Source organism: Varanus komodoensis, unplaced genomic scaffold, assembly GCF_004798865.1.
Source record: "Varanus komodoensis strain SLA01 unplaced genomic scaffold, ASM479886v1 scaffold34_1, whole genome shotgun sequence".
In the NCBI taxonomy this organism is placed as follows: Eukaryota; Metazoa; Chordata; class Lepidosauria; order Squamata; family Varanidae; genus Varanus; species Varanus komodoensis.
This window is the reverse complement of record NW_025335854.1, coordinates 9,247,031-9,266,119: the sequence shown is the minus strand read 5'-3', so window position 1 is coordinate 9,266,119 and position 19,089 is coordinate 9,247,031. Positions and strand designations below refer to the sequence as shown.

The 19,089-nt window shown below is 48.5% G+C and overlaps 1 protein-coding gene across 5 annotated transcripts in view; it reads left to right on the top strand.

Moving 5' to 3' along the window:
• RABGAP1L (RAB GTPase activating protein 1 like) overlaps positions 1 to 19,089 on the top strand; it is a 108,499-nt gene that overhangs the window by 60,265 nt on the left and 29,145 nt on the right. For 3 of the 5 annotated variants that reach the window (XM_044439077.1, XM_044439078.1, XM_044439079.1), the window contains exons 16-17: positions 1,630 to 1,671; positions 11,883 to 12,011. In XM_044439077.1, coding sequence (XP_044295012.1) covers positions 1,630 to 1,671; positions 11,883 to 12,011 — 171 coding nt within the window. Of the gene's footprint in view, positions 1 to 1,629; positions 1,672 to 7,110; positions 7,295 to 11,882; positions 12,012 to 19,089 lie in introns of those variants that run through there. The other 2 variants (XM_044439086.1, XM_044439081.1) reach the window with 2 other exon arrangements.

Here is a 19,089-nt window from a genome sequence, read left to right as displayed (position 1 = left end):
CATTACCATACTTAATTGTGCCAGACTGACTGAATGCAGTCACTGACTAGGTCCATAAGACACGAGAAGATCAGCCTGGGTGTTTTTAGGGTAGTTATGTCCAAATCCAAAGCTGGGTCCCCCCCCCCCCATTGTTTTCCATGAATAAGCCACCTGGAAATCCCATGGCTTGTTGTTGGGTTGTTCAGGGTGGCTTGTCCCTATGTCCAAACCTACAAGACAGATTTCATCATGGACTGTCAGGAGCAGCTTAGAAAATCACCGGACAAGAGTGCTGAAAACTCATGCAGCTCCTTTCAAACTTTCCGGTGCCATTGCCTCTTCCTTTTTTGTATCCTCTGCTTTGAAGCATTGAGAAGACACTGGAGAGTGTCCCATATACCCTTCAAACTACTTATTGATTGATTTTTTGGTTTTGTAGAAGTGCACACTTTTGGAAGTCCACTGCTATGAAATCTGCATAATTTAACCTCCATCTTACTATCCTTCCACGAAGTGTGTATATATTTCTATAATGCCACTCACTGGTCCGTCTTGAAATGTGCATATCTTTACCTTGACATTTGTGTATATTTATCTTACTTCCTTCTCTGCCTTGAGATTTTAAGATCTTTACCAATCTACCTACATTTCTCTTCCTTGAAATGTGTGTGTCTTTACTGACCCCATAACTGCTCCTCGGTAACCCATGCGTATATCTGACAGCCAGCAAAGGGAAGCAACAAGCATAGGAGAAAAAGTGGCTGGCAGCTGCCGCAGAAGAAACTTTTTGGACAGGTATAATTGCTGTGGTGGTAGATGAAGCAGCCATTTTTTAAAGGTCTTTGCTAGTAAGGCAAACTGTTTCTCTTCTGTCCTGCTGGTTTTTAGAAATAAGGCTAGACCATAATCATCTTTCCCTGTACGCCTGATGCTGTAGCTCTGACTTGATACTCTTTTCAGTTTGAGAGAACTAACACTGATTTTCATGGGTGTTTGTGTGTACCTTTTAATATTAAAGGCCTGACCTTACTTCCTAGTTACTCTCTATCTAGATGCGGTGATAAACTGTCCCTGAACTGTGTCTCCTCGGAGTGCAGGTGGGGAACATACAGTTGAAATCTTCTTTATAGAAAAAGCAATAATCCTGCTCTGGACAAAGAAATACAGATGTCAAGAAGAAGAATGCTTTCATCTAGTGTTTTTTTTTATCATGTTAATTTTGCATGCAGGTGTGTGTTTGACAGAGGGAAGCATTCAGGCAAGGGAGTTCCCCCCACCTGCAGTCTGGTGTGGCAAAATCGAGAAACAGCTTTGCTGCTTTGTTTGCTGTTCCCAGGGGCGCTGGGGACTCATATGCCAGTGGGGCACCTTATCCATTGCAGCTTTTATTCTGAGCTTTGTGGGAATCTGCCTGTGGTGGTTCATGGTGGCGTTGAGCACCGTAGGTAGCTCCCCTAAAAGCCTGGAATAACAGCTGCAGTGGGGAGGGAGCCCCACTGACCCAGGAGCCACCCACCCTCCCGCGGCTGCTCAAGCACCCTGGGCCCCAGCACGCGGCACGGTGGTCGTAGCAATAACAGCTGTGCAAATAAGTACTTAATGCACGGGACTGATGCCCTTTCTGTCTCTCTCTCTCTCTCTCTCTAGGGCCTGAATGTAATATTTAATGTAGCGCTGGCTCTTCTGAAGGTAAGTGCTTTGGGAATGACCCCGCTTGTTGCTACTGCTGCAGTCTAGCAGCTGAGCCTGTCAAATGCTCTTGCTCACCACACAGGTTTGTGTCCGTAGCTCATCGGTACCTCGGCAGAAGAGGGGCAACAGAACTGGCCGTCTTCCAGATTACAAAAGTTGTCCTGCCCCAGAGGCGGCTCTTATTCATCCCAGCTCAGCAGGGACAAAGCACACTGACGCATGCACTGTATGAAAGAAAAGAAGTCTGGCCACTTGAATGGGAAGGTAGTTCCTGTAGAATGACTGGGGAGATTGAAAGGCCGGGGATCGTTCTGCGGGTCATGGGTGGCTGATGAGTCTGAGGCCACTTTGTGTGCAGTGTCACAGGATCTGCCAGCCTCCCCTGCTTTCTTCTTCTTCTTCTTTGTCATCGTCATTGCTTTTGCCAAAGCGTTCCTTAAGGTGAGCATGCCCGTGGGGAATGGTGCACAAGAGCCCAAGGATTTGGAGAGTGGTGTGCCCTGTTGCCAGTGCGGCTCCTGGAAGTCTGGGGCAGAGGCCAGGAGCAAAATCGGGGAGAAGCTGCAGTGATGTGATCATGAGAAAGCCATTTGGTACCAAGAGAGCATTCGGTACGGAGAGTGATCCTCTGTCTTCCATTGACACCAAGGCTGTTTGATCCTGAGACCATTCGGTACTGAGAGAAAGCCGCCATCGACCACTCACACTGAGGACTGTCCAGTACTGTCCTGAGGGAGTGCTCAGGCCCAAGAGACCACTTGGTACCCAGAAAGTATTCGACCCTGAGAGGGAAACCATTGGCCCTGAAACCATTGGCCCTTCTCCACCATTGGCCCTGAAGGCCCAGTCCCATCACCAGCCCCCCGCCCTTGATCCTGAAGGGGCTGCAGGGCATCCTGCAGGGAAGACCACAGTTTTCGGTCTTGAGAGGATGTCTGTCAGGGTCTGCGGCCAAGACATGGGTGGCTAGAGACGAGAAAAGAACAGCAGAGGCACCAGGAGCAGGGCGATTGAACTTCATGGAAGGCAGACTCCAAAAAGCAGGGTGTAATGGAAAATCCAAATCATAATCCTGGTACAGGCTGACGTCAGGAACCAGAAGAATGCATGAGGACAGAAAGACATAGGATGCCCGCTCCATTGTCAGATCCCAGGAACAACGTGTGCAACTTGGACTCAGCTGCATCTTTGGTACCATCCACCTCCTCACCTGATGCAACCATCACCACACAGGACCCAGCTTCTCTATTGGAGGAGATGTGCAGGGCAGATTCTCTGAGCAGACCCTGTGAACGGTAAAGATCCTTGGTCTTGAGGCACAGCAGCCTGGAAGACAGAGTCACTCACCTTGTCTCTGACTCCATGTACATGGAGAACTTGGCACCAGTGGCGATACTTTTCCTGCCCAAGCTACTGCAGATAATCGGGCAGATGTGGAAGGCCCCTACAGCCATGCGTGCCACCACAAAGCAGTTCAAGAGCATGTACTGGATCCTGGAAAGAGAGACCCTGTTCCTCTTCCAGCACTCACAGCCCAAATCAGTCCTTGTTGAGTCTGTACAGGGCCAATTGCAACAGCAACACTTGGTGCCAGTAGACCAGGAGGGCCAGTGCCTGGACAGTATGGTGAGGTGGGTCTCTGTGGCCTCAGGCCCAGCCTGAGTCTCCAGCTGCAAGGCCACCATGGCCTGCTATTAGCTGCTCCCATTAGGCAAGATTGGGGCCATGTCTGACCACCCTCCCTGGCTTGGGCGTTCTGGTCAGAAACCATGACGCTGGCTCGTCAGCAGACTGCTTCAGTAGCACCATGTTGACTGATCTCAAGGTGATGAAAGGTGCTGCGGCCATCGGGAGGCACGCATGGCTACGTTCCGCAGTGCTGTCGGAGGAAAGCTGCTCCTGCTCTGAGGACCTCCCTTTCGATGAGGAGGGCTCTTCAGAGCGCGCACAGATTCCCTGCAGAAGGCCAGGAGGATGGTGAGGAGGATGGGCTTCCAGCAATTGTCCACCAGGCGTCATAAATGGTTGAGGGCTCCCCAGCCTCCACACCAGCACAAGGCCTATGCAGAGTGTGCGTCCAGGTCACAGGCAGCCCCCCAGGCCAGAAGAGACGACACTGCTGTCTGCTTCAAGCAAGCACAAAAATGCCCAGAGGGGGACAGCCCTCACCAGCTGGCCCTTCCCCCCCCCCACAAATGTTGATGGGCATCTCTCTCTCTTCTTTCCTGCATGGGAAGTGACTCCTGGGTCTTATCCATCATGGAGAGAGGGTACCAGGGAGGTTACCCAACCAAAAATCAAAATCAGGGTAGTCTGGCAGAATTGGTTCTTGACAAATCTATGTTGGCTTCTAGTAATCACTGCACTGTTTACAAGGTCTTTGCAGACTGACTGTTCTATAATCTGCTCCAGAATTTTCCCAGGGATTGATGTCAGACTGACTGGTCTATTGTTCCCAGGTTCTTCCTTTTTCCCTTTCCTGAAGATGGGGATCTTTCTTGAAGATAAGCCTTTCCGCAGTCATCCGGCACTTCCCTGTCATCCATGATTTCTCGAAGATCATCGACAGTGGTTCTGAGAGTTCTTCCATCAGCTCCTTTATGACTCTAGGCTGGAGTTCATCAGGAGAACTGGAGAACTGAACTCAGTCCTAATTAGATGATCCTTAACCATTTGCCTGTCACTCTTGAGCTTCCATCCTGTTCCTTCAGCTTGTTCTTCCCCTTTGTCAGGATGGTCATAGATCCTTTTCTGGAAGAGGACTGAGCCAAAGTTGGAATTGAGCACGATCACTTTTCTCCAGAGTTCCCATAACTGCTGCTTTCTGCTCTCTGTCTTCTCTGTTGGCTATTCTCAAGTCAAGGATAGCCATTCCTCTTGTCCCTTCCTCCACTTTCTGTTGGAGGACATTATCAGCAACACATTTTAGGGATTTGTTGGACAGGCCGTGTTTGGCAGAATTTGTCTCTGAACAGATAGAAGGAAAATTGAAGTCCCCCATAACGACTACATTATGCCCCTTGAAACACTGGACAATTTGCTTTTCAAAAGTTATAGCCTTCAACTGTTGAATTCCAGTCATGGGAGACATCTCACCAAGTTTTTGTTACACCAATTAGATTGCGTCTGCTCTCCTTTATTAGGAGTTCAAGTTCATGTTGTTTGTTTTCCATATTTTGGCCATCAGTATATAGACGTCATATGCTCACAATCTAGCTTTCTTCCTGCATTGTTTGGGAGACGATTATTGCGCTTACTCTGTGGCGGTCCATAAGTCTTTGTCTGTTGGTCCTCCCAGGTGTACTTCCCCTTCGGATTCAGTTTTAAGTCCCTCTGATAAACTTCTTCATGCTGTGGCCAAACACATCCTTTCCAGTCCTTGTAAGCAGGAGCCCACCCCTTGCCGGCAGTCCATCTTCCAGGAACTGCAAGTCCCAGAATCCAAATCTCTCACCGCCTTCGTAGTCAGCCATTCACCTGGAATACTTTTCTTTCTTTGTCCAGAGGAACTGGAAGGATGGAAGGGAATACCATCTGGGTCCCAAAGTTCTCGACTTTCCTCCCCCGTGTCTGATGCGATTTCTTCAGAGCCCTGCTTGCATTGTCAGTGTATGCTCAAGTCGCCATCTAGCACAGTTTTTATGTAGGAGAGGGATACTCGGCTTACGAACACCTGCCACAGGTGTGTGATGCTGCAATCCATGCAGGTGTGCCGTTGCCTTCTGTCCTGTGAGTTTTTGGCCAATTTGTAGAAAAATGATACATACCAGAGGGGTGTAGGAGCTGGGGAATCACCATGCTTCCAGGACTGGAAGGACAGCCCATCTTAGGGCCCATCCTTGCTTTCCCCAAATAACTGAGATGGGAGCCTGTGGCAAATGGTACTCCAGAATTAGAAGGTGGACATGTCAGACATTCAGTCACACTTTCTCCCACCCCTCCCACTGCAAAGTTTATAGAAAGAAACACAAAGGATGCTCCTTGGATACAGAAAATCTGTGTGTATTGTATCCAGAATGCAAGTCAGTCGAGAGCGATAGCTTTGGTTCTCTTGGCTCTGAAGGGAGGCCCGCTTCAGTTGGGAGCCTAACAGAACAGGGCTGAACCCCCCGCCCCCACCCCATCCCATGTCCATTAGCTTTCAGACTTTGCCTGACTTTGATGCACATCCTTAATGACTACAAATACTGCGTGTTTGTAAACAGTGGGCTGAATAGAGGGAAATAAACCAAAAAAGAGCTCGGATTGTGCTGAACCAATGAAGGACAGATCAACACATTATGATTTTTCAGAGTGCCTAGTTTTTCACATTTAGAACATTGAACAATTTCAGAAAAACGTAGTAAGATGGAACACATGTATGTGTGAATAACCACAGAATCATAGAATAGAATAATATCCATCTCCATCTCCTGTGTAGCTTTTCTTTGGTATCAGGTGCCTCAGTGGTTTGCTGCATTACATGTCTCAATTAGTATTGCTGTTTCAACCAAGACTGCCCATTTTCAGTCACGGATCCCACATTCATTGAAGCTTTCTGCCTTGGAGAGTGAGTTGAGAGCTGCATCGCCAGTGCAAACAGAGGCCATGTTGTTTCAGCTTATTCTGGCTCATTAGCACTCAGCTGTTCCATTCTTGCATCTGCCTTGCTTCCATGCAGCAATCTGGGTGGGACTGATGGGTCTCCCCTCCCCCCCCCCACTTCCGCATGCCTGGGCAGGATTGAATCTTGATTTGAAATTGAGTCCAGTATTTTGGTTGGCTGTCAGTCTGGCTTCCACTGAGCAGGAGACATGGAGGCTCTCCAGGGTCTGAGGGCTTGGATCGCTGTCAGAGTGATGTAGATGGAAGGTAGATTTTGAGGGGGAGCTCATCTGTCGAAGAGCTCACTATTGGCTTCCTGTTACAGCATTCTCCTCCGAGACACCCTCTGCACGCTCATGCGCCCACCTCCGCCTCCCCCTCCCCCTCCCTTTCCACTGCTTCATTACTGATTCACAGCGAGAGGCGGTAGCAGCAGCATAGCCACGCTTGTCACGAATCAGGGATTGCAATGAGCTCATCCCTTTTTTCTTTGCAGCTTTACAACTGGCCCGGGCTTCTTGTTCGTCTTGCTGCTGCCGTCTGCTCTTCTCTAGAGTCATAGTCTGGCTGGGCCATTGCAGCCTTTTCTCTGCATCATCCTCTGCCATCTTCGCTGTTTTTGGGCATTTGTAGATCCATGTGTTTGGTTTGCTGTTGCAGTCTGATTTGGAATACCAGCGTCTTCTGTGCTTCCTAGCAAAGATGCTTGCCGGTTTTTGAGACCATCCCTGACAGTCCCCAGCCTAGACAGCAAAGGCACTGGTATTTCGGAGACCTTAAGCCGGCTCCCCTAATACCATAGTGCAGAACTGTGGCTTAAGGGGCAGCGCTTCTCTTGCTTCTCTTGGATACTTGCTGCTTTTTGCTGATGGAAGAAGGGGTGCCCTGCCCAGCCCCAGCTCCCAAGCTTACGCCACCCATCAGGAAGTCCCAGGATATGCATGATGAGAGGAGCAAACTTGTGAATGAGTACGCCTGCCGAGTGCTGGAACTTCTGGGGATGGGGCATCGCCTGTTTGTACCTCGGCTTCTTGCGGTGAGATCCTTGTTTTCTAGATACAGATGCACAGACGGTCTGCCATACTTCTTCCCACACCATCTCCATGGGTTCATTGCATGTGGTGCTTGCGTGTGGATTTCTCTGTTTTGCACAGTGCATTTAGGAAGCAATGGTTCCTGGCTGCCTTCCTTCTAGACCACTAGGCTGGGGGAACTGGACTAGATTGTCTTCCGAGTCCTACATTGCCACTCCTCTTGCGGGCCGAAGATGCCTCTGATTTCAAAAGCATTTCCCAAAATTCTGTGTCAAATGGTATGGCATCAAAAGCATAATTGGTGGGGAAAAACATTGATTGCAACTGCATTCCAGATGTTTAAAACTTGATATTATAAATCCCAACACCATCAAAAAATACAGCAAATTTTGCTGCTGTTGATGTTTATATCCTGCTTTTCTGTTGAGGCACAAATTACTGTTTCTTTAGTGTTGTTAAGCTGCAATAATGCACATCAGCTGTTCTCAGCAATTAGAATAACTGTTCCTGTGACCGGAATATGGATTTAACTTGTAGACCTTGGCTTGGTGGTAAACAGGGAGTTCTTCTGTGACAGACAAACAGTACAAGCTTTAGTGAAACAAATTTAGCTGTAAAACTCAAAATTCAGAATGTGTCCAAATTCTGTTTCTTAGCGCCACAGATATTCTAGTCCTTCATTTTACTTAATATATTGCCAGATTATATCAAATCATTCTGCTTGTGGTTCGAGCACCAGTCAGGCCAAAGCAGAAGGCTTGGGGTTAGCTTTCTCTTTCTTTCAAGATTGCTAGTGTGTTTTCATTTCTCATTGACCATTTTGTAATGTGTCCTATCCTTAAGACTTGGAATGTGTACCAGCCTTTCCATATCTCAAGCAACCACTTATAGAGTGGATTGCTGTTCTAATATGCAGAATGAGATGTTGAGAGATGGAAGAGCACTTGCTTCCTTTTTCTGGAAAATATATAGAAATTCATTTGGCTGCAAGGTGTGTCCATTGGATGTATACCTGGTTGAAAAAGGGCCCATTTAACCTGGTAGGACTTAATCCTCCGTGCAAGCCGTGTGTGCACAGAAATTCAGCAACTCAGAGAGCACCACCTGTGGGTGACTCTGTTCATGTCCTTGTTTACTTCAGCAACTTCCTGTCCCCTCCCCCGCAGATTCCCTGTTCTGTCGACAATTAAAATGTAGACGTCAACATTATATTTGTGTGCTTAGTGCTTAGTGCAGTTCAAAAATGTGATTGATCTGATAGAAGACCCTCAAGAATCTTCCCAGTACAGCAAGCCAGTTTGTTTCAGCGTGTGATTTGGAAGCTTGCAAGAAGGGCAAGATGGGGATTGCTTGTCCTTGTGCCATTTGCTCCCAGCATCCCGTACGTACACACAGCAGAGTTCTGCCGCCTGTGGAAATGGTGATTCCATCGAGCAGCTTATGGCTGCTGAAAAAAATGCCCTCTGCGGACACGTGTCAGCCTTTTAAAAGACACCTAAGCTGGTAGCCCCCACCCCACCTCATGCTAGTGAATTCTGGAGTTGTGTTGTGGGGACAATTACAGTTGCTCTCTTACTTGAAGTTGCTGTGAATTGGATCTTCTTAACTATGAGTTCATAATTTTGTAGCCATTTCTCTGGCTGCACCTTGTCCATACACTGTCCTTTTACTAAAATTCTTCAACTTCTTTAGCTTTTTCCTCCAGAGGGATGATATCGTAGTGTTTATAATTTTGGTTCCCATTTTCTGCACCTTTCCTTTTTTCTGTGCCTGCTAAAAACGGGATCCATATGAAGTAATACAGGCCCGTTCCCTTACCACTGAGATTCTTGTTCACATCACATCATCATTAGCAACTAACGAAACTGACCATGCAATTATAACCTGGCAAGGTAATTAATTATTGCTGTAGGTCCGGTTTCTGATCTGCCCTGTGTTAATGAGATTAGTCAGACCCAGGTCTGCTTTGGATGGCACAACAACCTACCATAGGTACTTTGCTCCTTCCTTCCTTCTCTTCCCCTCCTTGTTCCTCCAGGGTATACCATGGGGGAGGGAAGACATGACAGCAGCTTTCAGTTCAGTCTCTTTTCCTTTAAAATGATGGGGCAGAGTAGAGAGCATTTTTACTCGGAGTGTAATATCTGCAGAGGGTCAGGGCCAAGGGAAAAAAATTACTCCTCCCTGGAGAACTGCAGGAGAGGAGTGTCTTGGCAGGAGAGGGTAGGTGCTTGCAAAAACCGGCCCCTTTCCAGAGAAGATCCCTGGCACCTTTTCTCTTAGTGGCGGACTCCCCTTACATGGGGGGGTGGGGTGGGGTGGGGGAGTCTCCAGCCTTGGCTGGGGCAGTGTGCAGAAGGCGCCTTCTGCAGATGGACTCTGGGCAGCCTCTCCAGACATCGCCCATGGGAAGCTGGCACTCTCTTCCCCTCACAGAAGGTGAACTGCCCACTGAAAGCAAGGGCACAAGGGATCTTTTGCTGGGAAGGGTCTGGTGTTTTTTGGAAGCGACACCCGCGTCCCAGCAGAATCCTGCCATCCTTGCAAGCACCTCAAGAGTGTTTCTCACCAGCTGCTGGCAAGGATGACCTCTTTCCTCTTGCCCAGCAACCAGGAGCGGAGCCTTGCCTTCCTTCCTGGCAGTTTTGAGAGGTCTCCTCTCAACAGGATTTCCTCTCCTCCTTGCCAAGGCAGTGCATGCCAGTTCAGCAGGGGGGAGAAGAACCCCGCCATCCATGCTGAGGAGACCGCTGGAGCAGCCAGCAAGGGTGTCCAGGAACAACTTTTCTCTTACATCCTGATCCTCTGTGGGTTCAGAGAGGAGTCCTACCGCTCCCCCTCCCTCTCAGAATTGGCTGGCAATCGCATCCTCCACCTGCACCTCTGAAGTGCCGATTGGGCCCTCCAGGGGCAGTTGGCAGTGGCAGTCGCCAGAAAGCCTCTCGGCAGGAGTTGGATGGGAATTCTGTTGGCCACACCCATGTCGTGCTTGGTGTCCCCATTCAGATGATGGGACAAGCCATGCCGGGTGAGCACCACATCCCTAGAACTGCCTGTGGGCAGTGCCGTGCGGCTTGTTTGGGAAAACAGGCTGTCCTGAGTGATGTGACCCTGTTTGCACGAAAGGGCAGTCTACCCCTGACAATGAACAAGAGTGGGCTGTCACATCACAAAACCAGTTCGGCATTGCATGAATGAGCCCTCGCGCTCACGCACTTCCTCCTTCCCTAGGGGCGAGGAGGTTGAGTGGTTCCTACGTACCTTGCCTGGCCTTTTCAGAAAAACAACTGAAGCAGGCAAATTATGGTTGGTTGAGTACCAGCAAATGAACGTGGAGAATTACAAGATGGAAGAGAATGTGTGAGCCAGGGCTCCTCAGGCCTCGTTCATACAACCCCAAACTGTGTTTTAGCCTTGTCTGGTCCCATGGATTCAGTGCGAGGAGAAAACACGCTTGTTCTGGGCTCCATACATTTTAGGTCTGCTTGCTGAGTTCAAAAAAATATGTTAGGTATTACTACCATTAAGTTGCGCAGGTACAAAGTTCCCTTTTTTAGTAATCAGAGCTGACCTTTACAGATTTGGGAAGAAATGATGGCAAGGAGTTATTATTTATCATGGAAAGCAAATTATGCACCTCTTTTATCCATCATCCCAGCCAGACCAGTATTGGTGGGGACAGCAGGAGCCCCACCTCCCCAGCAGGCGAGTGGCACACACAGCAGCTCTAAAAAAAGCAAACTGTCAGCTGATCCATGCCTAATCCTGCCTACAAGTCCTCTTAATAAATTTACTATTAACTGATTATTAGCATTCCTATACCATGAGCTAAAATGCCATCGAGGCAGCGCATAGCAGCGTAAAGTAATACATTATCGTTGTTTCCTGACGTCAAGCCATGTGTGGTGGTGCAATGAATGAATGCTCCCCGGAATGTCCTTTCTCCACAGCCTGCTCAGGCTTTAGTTTGGCACAATAAAAATAAGACGATTAAAAATCTGCTTAATGTAGGATGCAGCCCAGTTGAAATGAGTGGGAGTTTTTGAACTCTGAAGTTCATGATCACCCAGTGCAGAGTGAGAGGTGTGGCAGAGGCGCCCTCCCCTCCTTCACCTGCTGGTTCGGGTCGCTTTCCCGACCTCAGAAAGCTGATGGCACAGACTTTCCCATGTCAGCTGCAAGGGGCCAGAGGCGGGAGAGGAGTGCCCATTTCAGCAATGGGGTCAGGGCAGGTGAGAACAGAGCACTGTCCCTGTTCCAGAGCTGGGAACCAGACCATCCCCAGGACTTTAATACTACTGGGGTGTGTGTGTGTATGTGTGTGTCACATTTATCTCAACAGGATCTGACAGCTTAACATCTAGGTATAACTTTTTAAACTCTCACATTACTCTGTAATTTTCCCTGAAGTGCTCCAGTCTTTAGGGACCAGGGTTTCTGCTCTCCACCAACCTAAGGAACAGATTCGTATACACATAAATTTTCTAAGTTGTTGACTGTATTCAACAGATGATTTGTGCGGGTGATAATGGATCCACTTTCGCTGGTTTTTTTTAGCTTACAGTAGTTCTCCCATGTTCTTGATTGCAGACCTCCAAGGAGGATCTTCTACAAGCTGATTTTGAAGGGGCTTTAAAGTTCTTTAGGGTACAGCTCCCCAAGAGATACAGGGCCGAAGAGAACGCTAGAAGACTTATGGAACAGGCCTGCAATGTAAAGGTAAGTGTCTTTATTTGCAGATGAGGTAAAATTAAGCCCAAGAAAGACAGCCTGTAGACTGAGTAGTTCCATCAAGAAAAACTTGTTAAAATTTTGTTTTGAAATACAGTGAAGCATCTGTGCTTTCATGATCTAATCTTCCCCATTCCCACTTCTGTCTGCTTTAAATATTAAAGCTGGTCATAACTGAGATCTGTGATACGCCCATAGAGAGCAAGCGTGCAGCCTCAGGCCCGGGTACCAGTTCTGCCTTTCTCGGCTTCCTCACTTGCTCTCACACCCCTTTCCCCAAACCATCATGTGGTGACACACTGGCTTTTGTGCAGCTTCCCCACATTGTGGAGGGCTGAAGTGAGCTTTCAGCTAAACTGTGCTGGTGCTTTTGTCCTCCGACCCCTTTGGGCCTGCCCCCCGTTTTTGTTCCCCTTGCACTGCTGGGACATGACTCCTGAAAACTCCTTCGAAATGGAGCTTGACCTTCAGGCCAAAAGAGGTTCAGCACATCTAGTCTGCAACCGTCTTGGCTTTGTTGGAATCCACCCTGTCTCCACTCCCTGCAAGAAATGGCAGGTATGTTAGTGCCAGAGCAGAAGAATCTCACCACATTTCCAAGAGGTACCGGGGGTTCCTCTGGTGAAGGGAGGGTCATTTCCAATATGGTCTGGCTTTGTAGGGCCTGGTGGAGAATGTGCTAAATGCTGCTAAGATAACAGGGATTTTCCAGGCCCTGCTGGAGATGAAGCACAGCGGCCAGAGAATGCGCATAGCTTCCACTTCATGCAGTGATGCTGCGCACTTTGTCCATGCAGTGTGGGGAATGTGTGCAGTGGCTGGTTGTGGTGCGCATTAATTGTTAAACTCGCCACTAAAGTATACAAGAGGTGGAGGAAACGACAGTCACGGGGAGTGGAAAAAGGCTTCTTCCCCTCCCCTGTCTGGGCTTAGGATGCACTGGGTAGTCTTCCAGTGGAAGAGACAGAGGCTCTTTAAGCAGGTGCAAGGATTGTGAAAATAGATGAAAAATAAATGGGTCATTCTTCATAGCACGCTCAGAATAAAGGGTATGCGTGTATTTTCTGTGCAGCCCAACAGCTGGAGTTCTCTGGGTGGTTCACAACAGCACATTAAAAATACACCATATTAAAACATTAAAGCATCATAAAAAGTTTACAGAATTTAAAACCCGATTTAAAACAGATTTTTAATATAATAGCTTGAAGAAGATCTTAAGACCTGTTTAACAGCTAGCAGGCTCCCGTAGACAACTTGAATGCCCTGCATTAGAGGACAGCCTTTACCTTGTGGCGTCAGGCAGGCCACAGTGGGGGTGCATTCCTGAACTGGGAGGCCATGACTGAAAAGGCCCTTCTCCTTGCTGCCACCATCTGAGCCTCTCTCAGTGGTAGCAGTCAGGAGGTAGACCCCACCACTTGAGTGACCAGGTAGATGAAGGTTAGGAGAGGCATTCCATCTGGTCCCAAGTCATGTAACACTATATAGGTCAAAACTAGCACCTCGAATTGGGACTGGAAGCATACAGGCAGCCAGTGCAAGTGGATCAGAACTGGTGTTGAGCGTTCAGACCTTCTGGTCCTGGTTGTTAGGCCATCTGCCCTGTTTTGCACACGCTGGAGCTTCCAAGCTGTCTGCAAGGGCAGCCCCAAAGAATGCATTGCAGTAGTCTAATTTAGAGAGGGCCAGAGCATAGCCCACTTGATAGCAGGCTATCACTGACCAGATAGGGGCACAGCTGGGCCACCAGCTGAAGCTGGTAGAAGGCGCTACAAGCCACTCAAGCCACCTGGGCCTCAAGTGATAAAGATGGCTCAAGGAGCACACACAAGCTACCCACTTGCTCCTCCAGGGGGAGTGCAGCCCCATCTAAGGCAGGTCGAGCACCGCCCATCCAGTCAGAAGAACCATCCGCCAACAGCATCTGAGTCTTGTCTGCATTGAGCTTCAGTTTGCCAGCCCTTGTCCAGTTCATTGTCTTAGCCAGGCGCCAGTTTAGCACATTCACAGCCTCACCTGCTGAAGAAGAAAAGGAGAGACAGAGCGTTGTGTAGCATATTGATGACAGCGCACTCCGAAACTCTGGATGACTTCACTCAGCAGTCTTATGTAGATGTTAAATAACATGAGGGACAGGACTGACCCCTGAGGAACCCCTTACAGGAGAACGCAAGAGGCAGAGCGATATCCCCCAAGCACCACCTTCTGGAGCCTACCACCCAGGTAGGAGTGGAACTGCTGCAAGGCAGGGCCTCTCAAACCCCACGCAGACAGTTCCCCCACGAGGATTCCATGCTCGAGAGTGTCAGGCACTGCTGAGAGATCCGGGAGAACCAACGAGGTCACACTGCTCGTCTCTCGAGAGGTCGTTGAGGCCCCATTGGTGCGGGTGTTCAAGGATAGGCTTGACATCCACATGGTGGGCATGTCATGAGTGGAGCCGGCTGGTGCTGAAGGTCAGACTAGATGGCCCGGGAGGCCCCTTCTGACTCGCTCTGTTTCTATGTTTCTCTCTCCTGGCATAGGTCATCATACAGGGCAACCGAGGCTGTTTTTGCGCCAAGTATTTTTAGTATTATTACGAACGCTTGGAGGTGCTGGGCTAGAAATGAAATCAAATTGATTGAAAGGGTATCAAACAACATTAGAGAAAGACTCATTTTCCAATCTATAGAAAAGACTGTTGAGGTGATAAAGTGTATCTTATTAAATGCACATCTCTGTCCTATTTTACTATTCCTGGTACATTCAGCTTACAGCAATGTGATCTCGCTTTTGTGAAAGGGAAGGTCATATGTTCTGTTCTGTTCCTGTGGTGTTTTTTTTTTTAAATTCATAGCATTGGTTGTGTTTTAAAGTACTTACTACACCAATCAGAGCATTCAGTGTAGAAAAGAAAAACTATTATGCTATAAATTAATCTTGGCATTTGCAGTCACACTTATCATAGATTAAACATTTGCTAATCAAACAGATACATGCATTTTTGATAAATTTGTATGCATTTGGTTTGTGTGTGGGGCATAAAAGGGGCTATTTGCAAGCGAGCACAGCTTTGACATTATTGCAACAATCTCTGCATCAGAAGTGTCCAGTTTGATTAAGATCAGTTCCTACCTGTGGTTTGTCTCCACCGGGCCTCGTTAGCGGTGCCGTCCGTGCACACAGCAACTTCTTGAGTGGAGTTGCCATGGTTGTAACAACTGAAAAATGTGCCACTTTGGCCGTGCAGGTAGCAAGTGGGGGGCAGCAGGAGCTTGATCAGTGGAGATCCACATTCGTATTCAAAGATCCAAACTGCACGTTGCAGAGCAGCAGGCACAGACAGGCGTTTCTTCACAAAAACTCACGTATTTCCACCCAGATTTCTTTTGGGTTGCTTTTATGGATCCAAGGGAACACCTGCTGAAATGGCCCCCTCCCCATTTTCCCTCAAGTTGTGAACCCGTCCACCAGCTTTGGTGCTGCATTGCTCTGTCCAAGCCCCACAACTAGGGAGGGGCTTGAGGCGGGGGCAGTGGAGGGGAAGGGGCACGTGGCCCTCCCCTCAGGGGATGGGAGACCTGGGTCAGGCCTGGCCCTGGTTTCTGCTACCAGAACAGCACTGCATTTTGCAAAAGCCGCAGCTTCCCAGTGGTCTCTAAGGTATAGCCTTGACCCCATGATGCGACCTCAGGAGAGGAGGGCTATCCAATTAGAAGATTGGGGTGCAGAGAGGAGGTATGCTCCTTTTCAGAGGGCCCCTTGGGAAGGGATGGGGCCCAGGGATGCTCATAAGCAGAGTTGCTGGAGCGGAATACTGGATTGGACTCAATGAACTGCTCTGTGCCTGCTCAGAGGTGCCTTCTGGGCAGTGGTGCTTTTGGAAAACACTTCGGTCAATAAAGAACATTTTACAAGAAAGCTCTGTGGCTTGCAATGTGCATAGGGAAGAACCCCAGCTCACGACAGCCTCAGCCCTTTCACCCAGGTTGTAAAATTCTGAAGTAGAGTTACGGCTTGAATGCTGGTTGCATTGAAACAAGATCGAAGTGACTAATAGTGTTTCCTCCTCTCACAACTGTATAGGTGCTGCTAATCTTGAAATGCTTTCCTGGTGGTTTTAAAGGGAAAGTAATTGCAGTTACCTTGCGGCCTGTCCTACCTTGAAAGAGGGAGGGAGAGCACCCATTTAGTTAACCCAAACCTGAAGAGTGAATTTACCCTTAAAGAGGACAGATGCTGACTCAGAGAAATTTGCAAACTAACTGTGTAAGGATTCACAGCTGAATCTAAAAACCCTAAAAAATATATACAGGTGTGTGGAGATTGTACAGCCAGCAAATCCAAAGTGTCCTGAAGATTGTCCAGATCTCATTCTAGGTGAGCCGCGGAAGGTGGCAGGAAATTGCTGTGGTGGTGGATGAATCTCCAAGCAACGGAGAGCATGATGCAATGTTACTGTGCAGTGCCAGAAAGTAAAATCCGAAAGACATGAGAGAAGGCCGTGGGACTGAGAGCAATTTTAGTAAGCAAGAGTTAGACTAGTGTTGGGAGGCAGTTTGCCTCTCCAGCAGGATGGGCAGTTTCCAGAGGCAGGCATTCGAGCAGCGCTGTCACACCTGCCAGTGTTTGTAAGAGTTGGAAGTCAGTGATCGGAAGTTATTAATATGGGGTTTGTTTAGTCCTCAGAAATCTAAGTACTCGTATCAGTTACAGGGACGGGGATCCACCCAACAGCATGAACGCAAGTGACACTGTGATGAATGTCGTCCAGGTCAGCATTGTGGAGAAGCTGAAACTGGCATGAATTAAACCATCCGTTCAAACACAGGCCAAATCCCCCATCCCTGGGAGGAATGGGCTTCATTTCTAAACTCTTGTGTCTCAGAATACAGTGAATGAAGTAAACCCGGGATGGCAATGGGGGTGGCAGAACCTGAGCTGCGTTTGGCTGTTTGGAGGTTAGTTTCCGGGCAGAACTGACTTGTTGCCTGCTAATCAGATGGTTTGAGCAATTGTATTTCGTTCAGGCCAGGCTGATGGTTGGCGCAGTGTGTCTCTTACGATGAGAGAGTGGAGGAATGATGGATGGCAGAGAGCAGAATGGAAAGGAGTTCTGTGTCAGCTGGGCAGTCCGTTGGATGGGAAACGGCAACAAGTGCAGGCACAAATTCTAACAAATTTAATTACACTGGAATTAGGAACAGTTCGTGTGAGAAGGGGAGCTGACCAGGATTGCTGGTTAGAAAGAGGGAGAGCAGTTTGTCAGATCGGGGATGCTGGGTTACTAGAACCATCAGATGCCTTCTTGGCCTGATGTTTTTCTATTGCATAAGTGAATAGATGCTGAAAGCCTTCACTACCTGTGTTTTGGCGTGGGCGGGTGCTAAAATTGGCTCATGTTGTTGCAGTGCTTGCTCTGAAGTACCTGGCTGAGGCAGGTGAGTCCTGTGAATCTGTAGGCGGTGACAACAGGCTGTTCTGGACTCAGCGGATCAGCTGAGAGGCATGCCAGGTAACGTGTAGGGCCAGGGCCCTGGAGGAGGCTGCAGACTGGTTATGCTCCTCTAGGATCAAGCCGTTCCAACCTATGGAGCCGCGGGAGAAGGATGCAGGGGGGAGTACAGCCTGCATTGCGTGCCGTGTGAGCGAGAGTCCGTCTTGCTGCACAGATGGGACTTCCCATCTCTTGGCAGCCCCCACGTCTCCACAGAATCCACTTCAGCAGGCTTCTTAAAGCAGACATTGGAGGGGGATGGGGTTTGAAGAGGAAGGGAGCGAACACCCTTCTCCCCACTGCCCACTGCATTGGTGGAGGCCATTCCGTTTGCAGGAGGGGCTAATCGGACCAAATCCTTTATACAGTATATTCCCCCTTCCTCAGTTCTTAGATGGGTGAGTGAAAAGTTTCACTCCATGCATCTTTCGCCATCTTGGAACTGGAATGGTACATTCATCACATAATCTGAACAGATGTGCCAGACCGTGTGGCCTCCTGGGCAGAGATACAAGTGAAAATAGAAGGTATGAGAATGACAGAAACCAAGACAGAAAGAAGTAAACTGAATCAGCAGCACTGAGACATTGATTATCACTGAACTCATTTTGGTGATAGTTACAGGCTAAGAGCACTTAGAACTGATCTGCCCAGTGCCTGGACCAAAACCTTGAGCAGTGTTGCAAGGCATGCCAGTCATGAAAACCTAGAGTCCAAGAGTCATTGGCAAACAGGGCAGCAAGTTGTCAGGTGCTAAATTGCTGGCCAGGTACAAAATAAACACCCCCTCACAATGTTAAGAAATACTATGATATATCAGACCAAAGTCCTGTCTACCCCAGCATCCTCTTCCTACCACGAGCCAGCTGCCAATGGGAAGTCCATGAGTGCAGTACCATCCCCCTTACCTCAATTCTTTATTGATTTGCCATATTTATATACCACTGCACTTGAAACAAATCCTGAAGAATTTACAAATATAAAAACACCCTGCCAAGAATAGTATAATAAGGTTGATACAAAGTTAGCTTATGGCTACAGGAGAGCCCAAGCAAAGCAGGCAGCTGTATTTACCAGCACTGAGGCCTTGAGGGGAAATCGTTCCACAGAGAGGGGGCGGCGCTGCAGAGAAGGCGCATCTCCATGTTGCTACCAGACAGAAACCGGCGGCCACAGCATGGACAACAGGGCCTCCCCGCATAGCATTGCATCCTGAGTGTTTCCCATGGGGAAGGCATTCCTTAAGATAACCTGCTCCTGAGTCGCATACTAATATGTACTGATCTCGAGACTTTAAAACTGGCTTGGTAGTAGACTGGCAGCCAGTGTAGACCTTGTGGCACGTGTGTTGTGTGCGCGGTAAGGCCGCCCATTTGGTGCTTAGCCTCTACTTTCTGTGCTTGTTGCAGCTTTCCGAACCAGCCACTAGGTCAGCTCGGTGTGGCAAACATCACCGCAATCCAGTCTTGCAGTTACGGATCCCAGTGGTTGGGCTTTCCCTGTCCAAGAATGCCCACAGTCTTGCCAAGAACTGGTATTCAGAGGCATACTACCTCTGATATTGGATTCAATGTACTTATGTGATTA